The 10,203-nt window shown below is 35.9% G+C and overlaps 1 protein-coding gene across 1 annotated transcript; it reads right to left on the bottom strand.

Annotated features, from left to right (window-relative positions):
* Positions 1-4,369: 4,369 nt before the first annotated feature.
* LOC131079618 (disease resistance protein Roq1) lies at positions 4,370-9,487 on the bottom strand. The gene is made up of 5 exons (XM_059210205.1): positions 8,771-9,487; positions 6,625-7,732; positions 6,178-6,498; positions 5,069-6,058; positions 4,370-4,909 (listed from the first exon to the last, which is right to left on the bottom strand). Exons 1-5 carry the CDS (start codon positions 9,310-9,312, stop codon positions 4,547-4,549), a joined length of 3,324 nt encoding a protein of 1,107 aa, XP_059066188.1. The 5' UTR covers positions 9,313-9,487; the 3' UTR covers positions 4,370-4,546.
* Between the last annotated feature and the right edge of the window lie 716 nt (positions 9,488-10,203).

Genomic DNA, 10,203 nt, shown 5'->3' with positions numbered 1-10,203 from the left:
AGCTCCTTCCTCATCTAGCTAAGAATTCTGCAGGACATGCAAGGCCATATGTAGAACAATCTCCACTAAAATTTCACAAATAAATGAAGAATAAGAAAGAAACTCAAGCTGAACCTTCTTCCAACACTGCTCAAGCAACGAAAGGAAAAAAAATACATTCTATTCCTGCAACTCCTCCCTCATCCTCCATCCATAAAATAATGGGATCAACTAGAGAAAAGGAGGATTCTAAGGAGGATCATAAGGAAAAATAGTGGTGTACAAAAGGTTGAGTAAAGGTCCCAAAGGACATCCTCCTACAAGGGTCATTCAAGATTGGTCGAAGGATGAAGAGGAGGATCTTGGACCACAACTATAGAGAAGGAAGAGGACGAGGCTTGAGAGTCCAATACAACAAGGTGAGAAACCACAACAATATTCTACTATGACTCCTACTACACCACAAATCACAGCTCTCCAATGAGAAGGCCCTAAGACATCTTCTTTGGTAGAAGTGCCATAGGAGAAAACCATTGAACAAGAATTGCCTCGTGAAATTATACAAATAGAAACTGATACTGAGGCTAAAGCTAATAAAGAAGTTGAGCCAAAGAAGAAAACATTTGGAGGTGAAGAAGAGGTGAGAGTTGAAGAAGATCTCACTCATGAAAATGTGCTAGAAGAGCAGATACCACAAGAAAACATCAAAGTTCCTTCAAGTCAAATATACTCATAGCCTCCTGGTAATAGTTCAAAATTTGAATTTTGACAAGGCTACTAAGGAAGCCTTACTTTCTATGTTGGGAAGAGATATTGGAGAACAACAAAAACAAGTGCATGGTGATCTCCTACCACATAGTGAGTAGAAAATAGATGAACCTCTATTCCATAGAGAGAAAGAGATGTTCCATGAGAAACAACAACAAGAATGTGTATCTGTACCTCCTAATCAAGAACATCAAGAACTTGATACATCCATGGCATAATAAGTGCATGTTGAGGAACCAATAGAGCATGAACAAGACAAGAAGCAAGACAAAATTGAGCCATGCCCTTGTTAACTTATGAAATAACACCTTTGTTGCCCATCCCTTCGAGATCCATTTTATTGTGGTCTTCGGTTTAATCTTATATACTAATTGCATATGGTTTCTGGTCTGACAGTGTAAACAAAAGACCTTGTCTTCTTCAACTTCCACTTTTTGTGTCTAATGCATCCCATCTACGTATAATCAAATTTCTTCTAGCATTTTCCTAACCATTTCTATCTTTAATCACACATATAGATATGAATTGCTATTAACCGTATTAGTGTCTATGTCTACTAGAGTGCCTAATGATCACCCTACTTTTTCCAAGCACTCTTTCAACCAATACTCGATAAGAAGATTATATAACCAAATCCATACGGGATGCTCATAGGGATTTAGAAAATCTAGATTTAAGTTAGGAAACCATTTTTGAATATTTAATGGATCTAATGCCCCCATCATCCAAAGCCCTCCTTGCAAATTTTCTCCCACTCTTCTACGAAGGCAAAGATGACAATAAAAAAGACCTAAGGCAGAAAGTTGACAATTTCTTGTGTTTTCCAACTTTCCAAAATCTAGTCCCTAATCATGCCATTATCCATCCTTGGGCCAATAAAGTGGCATATCATAGCAAGCTCTTCCAATAAGAAGACATTTGTAGTAGCCTTTGATGGGACATCTATGGTTTGTAATCCAACATGATCCTCTTTTGTACATATTTCATGTCTTGGAGATGAAACCCTACATTTGGGCTACACATTTACATTTTCATATTGATTTATCTTCTCTTCCATTTTGTTCTCTAGTTTTTCATTTTTTCATTTAGTATTTTGTTTATATTATTATAATTACTTTAATATTATTATTGGTATGTTATCTATATTAATAAAATAATAATATAGAATATAATCAATAATATTAATATACAATATTTTTTTATGAATATACACTTCAAAATCTATTAATAAGAAAATATAGTACATATATCCACAAAAAAAGGGTGGAGGGACATAAGGTTACCCCTCAAAGGCACACGAGTAGAGCCCAAAAATTAAAGTCTAAAAGTGCATAAGCTAGAAAGTATGAAACAAGAAACAAACTAGCAAAGGGCCCATCTCACAAAATAATAGCATAACTAAGAAGTCAATGCACACCCAACAAAAGGCAAAGGGGGGTACCGATCATCCAATTTAGCCCATACATCAGTGGGGTCCGAGGTGATGTCAGGCAAAGATAACCCCTCATTAGCAATCACCTCTCCTTCCTCTTTATCTTCTGCCCTTTAGGAGCAATGGTCAGATCCAGCCGAGGGAGCCACTTAGAAGAACCACCACCACTTCTTATAGGCCAACTGTGGTTGTCTCCAAAGGTCAGCCCTACACCACCCAAAGGCCAAGTGGAGGCAAAGCCCCCACAAGGTGGAAAAGCATAACATCACTGAACTGAACCACCCCTTCCACCAGAGTGGCAACAAGGGGCTTGGGATCTGGGAGAATTAGAGTGATGAGCAGAAAAGCTTCTCTGTCATCAACCATGAGAAGGTGATCGGCCACACAAAGTGGAAGGATCAGGAGTAACTTTGGCCACAGTGCAAAGGGCATTACTCCAATGATTAAGTATCTCTTGAAGGTTAGCCACCTCCAGAGAAACTTTATTTGCTTGAACCTGAATCTACAACATAACATTATTACAAATAGTAGCTTTAGCATAAAGCAAAACAAAAGTATCAATAGAGCTGTGAGCAAAGAGAACTGTATTTCTATCTTTCCATAAATTAAAGATAATCTCCACCCTGAAAGCATGCCACATCTGCATATACTTGAAGGAAATACAAGGCCAATCCCCTAAGAGCACCATGTGTCAGGAAAAGGCTCAAGTTTGAAAGGGCAAAATAAATCATGGATCCAAGTCCAAAAATGTTGAGCACGGTGACAAAATGAGAAAAGATGCTTCAAAGTTTCTAGTTGGTCGCAAAAGGGGCATCTAGGGTCGAAAACCCTCAAATGTCAAAGTCGAGAACCTAGGGGCAAGCCTTGGAAAAGAATACACCAGACAAAATAGGCGAACTTGTGTTCTATAACAATAAACCAAACCATCTAAAAATGGTGTTGCCAAACTGATAACGGTGACTACAAATGCCACCTAAAATTGAGGACCTAAATCATTGGCAAATGCAAACATACAATACTATTTTAATTTTATGTCAATTAAGACAATAATAATTAAAAATAATAAATGCATACTTATAATTAATATTTATAATGAATTTATTATAAAATTTTGAATAAAAAATTATACTTATAATTATTATTTTATGGTTGTAGCTAATTTGGCTCCAAAAATGCCACGTTTCCACATAACACAATGGTAAGTCGAAAATTACAGATCTCTGTTGTGCTCAGGAGAACTAGTTGTGTCTTTTATTTTTCAATTGTGTGTATAACACAAAGGTTAGTCAATTGTTTTAGAGCCAGATTAGCCACATCCTTATTTTATACTATAACTATGTCATATATATGACATAGTAGGTTTTTTAATTTATATTTATTATTAAATATTAATATTATGTTTATTATTTATTACTAATATTTTGACAAATAAATGATTGTTATTTAAAGTCTAAAGTAATAATTTTTGTTAAAATATTTAAGGTCATTACTTTCCAACTGTGTAGAATGCCTTTTATCTTTGATGAAATCATTATTAAGAACAATACAATCTAAAATCGTACCTCTTATTTTTATATGTAAAATTAAATTAATTTTGATGTAAAATAAAATAAAATAGAATGATGGAATAATTGAAAGTTAAATAAGAATTTATTATTTTTATTAAAAAATACTAAATAATTTAATCACATTTAAATTAATAAATTAATAAACAATTACATTAAGAATGTATGTGTGTGTTCATATGCTTTTATTTTTAAATGCCTAATTTCCCTCTTGAAAACAGTGAAAATAAAAATGAGAAAAAATCCCTTATTAAAAAAAAATTCATAAGGGTCATAGCATATTAAAAATTCATAAGGGTCATAGCATATTAAAAATCAAATTCATAAGGGTCATAGCATATTAAAAATCAAATTAAAAATTAAGTTCGATTAAAAAAAACAAAAAAAACTAGCGAAAATTAGAATTGAAAAGTCAAAAGCAATGCAAACTATAAAATAAACATTATATTTTGTTTGATATTATATTCAAAACAGAATTAATTATTACTGTAAAGTGAAAACATTAGTCTCAGAATTAATTATTACTGTAAAGTGAAAACATTTTGCAACAACACAATTTTCAACAAGAAGTAACTTACATTAACATTTTCAATCATCGTCACCAACATACTCAGCCAAATCTTCATAATCAATATCAACACCCTCGCGCACAAAAATACTTCTTATAAAAAGAGTGAAAAGGCATAAAATACTCCTCATTACAAGGGTCAAAAGGCAGATCTTCAGAATAATGAATACTGTCAACGCCTGCCTCCACTCCCATTATAAACAACTCCCTTATATCACATTCTGATGGCAGCCCTCAGAATGTGATATATCGTTTTGAGAGCCAGCCCTCATTAACTACGCACGTATATATCGTGGATTCATAATTACCAAAAGAGGGAGATGCAGGGCTTAGGCCAATGGATCTCTTAAGCTTGATCCTGGTCCCAATACAAATATCCATAGCGCAGAAGATCAATTTACTGAGCGAACGTTGCTTTTTATGAAACAAATCCATCATCTCCTTTAGTTTATTCTCAATATTCGAGAAACAATAGAAACCAGTCTCCACAGGCAATACGTATGCAATTTTATCTAAATCTGACATGAGCTCTTTCCATTTATCTGGACATGTAAACGCCGCTCTCCCCACTAGCATTGTAAGCTCGGACGGCAATCTCTGAAATCAGTACAGTGCTCAATATAAATCATTTTCAACAGTATATATGGAAACTCGAGAACAGAACATTTAAAAATCTTAAAAATCGCAACGGAGTGATTAAATTAAAAGCAAATAAAGAACAGCTAATGAGAAACAACACAGATCCGCGCTTCATACCTGCAACCTTTGAACGAAACTTATTATAGGACCGACTGCAATGATCATCTCCTTCAAGTTCACTCCTTTCAATTCTTCAATACCCCTTATATTCTGCAGCTTCGGACATTCAGTAATGATAATGCTCTCCAGGCGATTTAAATATTCAATGCCTTGTATATCCTGCAGCCTGTCACACTGCCCAATGAAGATTCTCTTCAACTCCTTCAATTCTTTAAGACAAATTACACCCTGCAGCTGTGTACATTCCTGAATCCAGATTCTCTTCAATCCCTTCAATTGTTCAATAGCTTTTATACTCTTCAGCTTGGGACAATAAGCAATCCAGATCCTCTTCAATCCCTTCAATCTTTCAATAGCTGATATATCCTGCAGCTTCTGACAGTGGCTAATATAAATCCTCTGCAGACAACTAACACGCCCAAAATTTGGCAGCTCTTTCATAGCCGGGCATCTTTTTATGCGGAACATTTCAAGTTCTGGCATATAATTGCTCGACACTCTTTTCAACTGTATACATTTCAATAGCACCAGAGATTCCAGTGTGGTTACCCCTGTTAAATCCACTTCAGTTAGATGTGTCATAGAACAAAGCTTAAGAGATTTAAGCGTGGGACACAACTGCCTGCTAATTGAGATCTTCCTTGTGTTACGTACATCACAAAGAGACAGGGCTTCAAGCCTTCTCATACGAAACCGATCATCAGTTGTCTCTCCCCTGTTGCTTAAAGCAATTTCCCCTTCTACCTCAAACCCTTCCAACTTTAAAGCTTTTAGATTGGTAAGCTCTCTTACAGATTTTAGCAACCAATTCCATTCAATATTCAATTTTGAGGAAAAACATATGAAATTTTGAAATACTAGGTGCAGACTTTCCAGATTTTTGAACTTTCCAAACGAACTCACCAGTTCGTTAAGCATATCATCATTGACGTCTGTAGTACAGACAATGTCAAAGCTGCAAGATAGCTCTTTCAACTTCACTAGGACCTGTAATTTACAATCTATTTGTTTCAAACTGCTGTATTTTCAATGATAAAAATCTTACGAGAACGAAGTAATTGGTGATGCTAACAAAATTAATTTTTTTATCCAGAAAAAACATTTACCTGGTCATCCCTTTGCCACAATCTCGCAGGTGATAATCCAAAAAGTTCTAAGGAGTGCAAATTTTGTAGAGGAATATATTCAGGAATCCATTTATCACCACCGTAAGTAGAGCCAAGTGAAAGCCATTTTACATAAGTTGATGTCTTTGAAATCTCCATGAAATAACCCGCATAAACTTCACTTTCAATGTCGGCCAGATTATATTTCCTTTCGAGCCAGCGAGATCTAGTGTCGGCCGTGACACTGTAACATCTGACACTGTTTCCTTCGGAGCCAGCGAGGGTGTCTTGGAATCTCTCGATTTGTCTCATATCAAAAATCTGAATTCAAATTCCTTTGCAGTTAGAAGATGTTCATTCAAGTTACGCGTAAATGTTCTAACAGCTTAAAGAAAATAAACCATTTCCAACTAGGAGCATGAATTTAAGGCCGCAAAGAAAACATACACGATCTTCAGGACGCCAGAGCCGGCGAGGATGGCTCGTTTCATAATCTGCCATATCTCTCCCCAAGTCGCGGAGGTGGTCATGCATTCTCCAAACAAAGCCTGGCTCATAATGGCATCTCTTATGAAAAGTGTGTACGCCATCAAAAAAAGTTTGCACTTCTACAAGGCATTTGTCCTTGAGGGTCTGAATTGCATGTTCGGCTCTCCACCCTGAAGCCTTCCATATACTCATGGACTTGCTCACGCTTTCCCCTATGAAAAAGCATGCTATATCCATGAATATTTGTTTTTGATCCTCTTCCAGAGAATCATAGCTTATTTTAAGAGTGTCTTTTATGTCTTTGTGTGGTCTTTCCTTAACAACATCTAATTGTAACTTCCAATAAACTTTGTCACTGCCAAAAACATGCCCGCCCATCACTTGAAGAGCAAGAGGTAAACCTCCACACAAATCGACAAAGCTGTCTACCAAATTATCAAATCCACTTTTATAAGATTGCCTATGAAACGCATGCCAGCAGAAGAGCTCTCTGCTATGCTGTGGATTCATTACTTTCATCTTATAACGGACTCTCACTCCGGCCTGTATAAGAAGTCTCTCATCACGGGTCGTCACAAACACCAAACTGTTGGGATTGAGGGCATCTAATTGCTTCTGCTGATCAACATCGTCTATTACTACAAGGAATTTTGATTCTCGACTCTTTTCAAGGCACACCTTGATACATGCAATTCCTTCTTCTATACTACAAAATTCATCCTGATTTTTCGGCCCTTCTAGATCACTGAGAAGCTTTCTTTGCAAAGAATTCAGCTTACCTTTGACATGGTTTTCCCGCACATCAAATAGAATAGTTGATTTACTAAATTCGGAATGTTTGCTATTGAACAAATATTTAGAGAGAGTGGTCTTGCCAGACCCACCCATTCCAAAGATGCCAATTATTTTATCTCTCATCTCTCCATTTCTCTGGCAATGGTTGTGGAAATCTTTCACAAGCTCATCAAGTCCCACCTCATACTTTGCAACTCGCAAAGGAATTTTTCTTTTTTGCTTCTCCTTAACTACAGCGGACATGATGTCATCATACAGCTTATTCAGGTCACTGAAAATAGGAAAAGCCAAAAAGGTTGTAAGTAATTGAGTTTTTTTTCTAATTTATAAAATTAAAAGCTTTTATTGAACAAAAATATGCGTGAAGGCTGGAGTACAATACAGCATAAGAGAAGCAAATGCAGAGCAAGAAGCGCACGTTTAAAAAAGACTTGTACAATAAAAGGAGGAGATCAAGTGGTATATTTGCCATAACAGAACCAAATGTAATTTCCAAACTAGACTGCCTGTAGGAAATTGTAGATACAACTTCCAACTAGAAATCCCAATGCAAGAGTCAAGAATCAGAAAAGAATGAGTAGTCTTGAAACAGAGGAGCCATTGCTAAGTGGCAAAAAGGCCAAAAAAAACTTTTCCAGATATGGAGATCAAACAATTACTGTGTACAACACTTGAGTAGCAATTCTCAGAAAATAAACTCTGAAATACTTTGCAATGGTCAAATTTGGCAAAATTAAAAGAATGAGATCTATTGAGATATTTGGATCTCAAAAAATGAATCCAAGATTTATGAGGAGAGAAATAAATCCGAACACAAACTGAGCCAACAAAGATTCATTACAAAACTGAACATTTCCAAACCCTCTTCTTTAATTACACAGGTTTTAGTAAAACGAAATCTGGAACCTTTCTAGAGAAATTCCCTCTTTCTAAAGCCGATTTTAATAATAACATTTTTTGCAGCACTCGAGGAAACCTGTCTTCCTTTCCAAACACCCAACAAATTTCTAATTTTATTCAAATTTGAATTTCATAACGATTTGGCATTCCTTCCATTAAAGAAGAGCGAAACCAAGTAAGAATCACGGAAAGAAGATTTTCTGTAAGAAAACATCTCTAGATAAATCTTGATCTGTTTTCAGTTTTTCTTAGCCTACACTTTGTCTAGGGTTTTTCTTATTCACACTTTGTCTAGGGTGAGCAATAAATACAAAACGATTTTCAGTCTAATTAAACTACTTTTTAGAAAGGTAAAGTTACAAAATATAGAAAAAAAATTATGGATGAAAAGCACATGACGAGGTCTTACTCATTATGTCCATTGAGTTCGTAGCCCATGATCCCTGAAACGTTCTGCAGGCATTCTTTCCACTGCTGAATGTCATGACGGGGATATCTGCCCTTCTCTTCGTGTTTGGAAAATGCATCTGCCACTCCATTTTTGATATAGCGGAAATCTGAAGGCTCAACATGGTAAAACAGGGGAATAATTCTTGCTTTGGTTTGGAACATTAAAGCTAGTTCAGCTAAGCACCAAGCAGACACTGCATATTGCGGTGACAAGATAGCTATGTGCACTGTGGCAGAGAATATAGCATTCTTTATGGCACAAGGAAAATAATCTCCCAGTTCAGTCTCTAGTTGATCTAGATATGCCTGGATCCCAGCTTGCTGTAGAGAATCGTAGAGCGGCTTAGCCAGATTAATTTTGGTGTCTGGGCCTCGATGATAGATGAATATGTCAAACTGTTTTGCAGTCAAGGAGGATTTGATCTTTTTGCTGGGAGGCTCGAGTGCCAAAAATGGATCTTGTTCCTGATCTCCTCGACCAGATGTTGAAGTGGAAGCCATTAACAGAAAATTGATTCTCTGCTGAAAAAGCAAGTAAATCAATCAAGAATGGAAATTGTAAGCAAGAGTAGAAGGAGAGGGATTAGATATAGTTGGAAAACAAGCAATTCAGTACTTCAACAGGTAACAAAGTATGGAGAAATAAACCAATGGTTAAGGCGCTATGTGCTTACCCATTATTGTTGTATTGCCTCGCAATACCCAAGATAAGGGTGAAAACAGTCGCCGGGTCAACAAAGGCAAAAGTCATTAGCTAAGGATTTTTATATTGGGCTTCTACAAATCTCTCATTAGCTAAGGATTTTTTGAAAAAAAAATTGTCACATCATTGCATTAAGAAGGCTTGAAAACCTTTAGATCAACTATCAAATCATTACAATTTAAGCACTTTCTCTACGACCTTGAATAAAAAAAATTGTCATCCCTTGTCATACAAATTATACGATACATGTTACTAAAAAAGTATAATCTACTACAAATGTTGGCTCGTCAAATAGTATGAGAAAATGATAAATTTGTTAATGCAACAATAGGTTCCATTTTTTGTAGGGATTACCTCCACCTACCTAGTTAAATAGTCAATGGACACCAATATCCATTTCTACCTATTGAAATAATTTTCTATTATTTCCCCTATAAAATATATGCCCAACTGCTAGAACAAAGCCTCAACTGAAGTAATGGTAAGGGGAAGTGCTCTTGCAAACTTTAGCTTACTAGAAAACCTTTGATGAGCATCACAACGTTTTGCAAATTTGACAACGTCCATAAATAATGTTGTTCACCAATAAACCACTCTCATAATCTTATGAGCAATAGTTTTTTATATGAAGTTCCCATCACACAATCCTCGGTGGCACTCCTTAATTACCCTTATAGACTACTCCTCAT

This window comes from Cryptomeria japonica, chromosome 8 (genome assembly GCF_030272615.1).
Source record: "Cryptomeria japonica chromosome 8, Sugi_1.0, whole genome shotgun sequence".
Taxonomy (NCBI): Eukaryota; Viridiplantae; Streptophyta; class Pinopsida; order Cupressales; family Cupressaceae; genus Cryptomeria; species Cryptomeria japonica.
This window is presented reverse-complemented; position numbering and strand designations above follow the sequence as displayed.

Excerpts from the sequence above, each read along its gene's own strand:
- LOC131079618 (XM_059210205.1), bottom strand. The coding sequence starts at position 9,312 with ATGGCTTCCACTTCAACATCTGGTCGAGGAGATCAGGAACAAGATCCA. Across the intron at positions 7,733-8,770 it reads GAACTCAATGGACATAATGA|TGACCTGAATAAGCTGTATG; the intron begins GTAAGACCTCGT and ends TCCTATTTTCAG. Across the intron at positions 6,059-6,177 it reads TGTGGCAAAGGGATGACCAG|GTCCTAGTGAAGTTGAAAGA; the intron begins GTAAATGTTTTT and ends TGTAAATTACAG.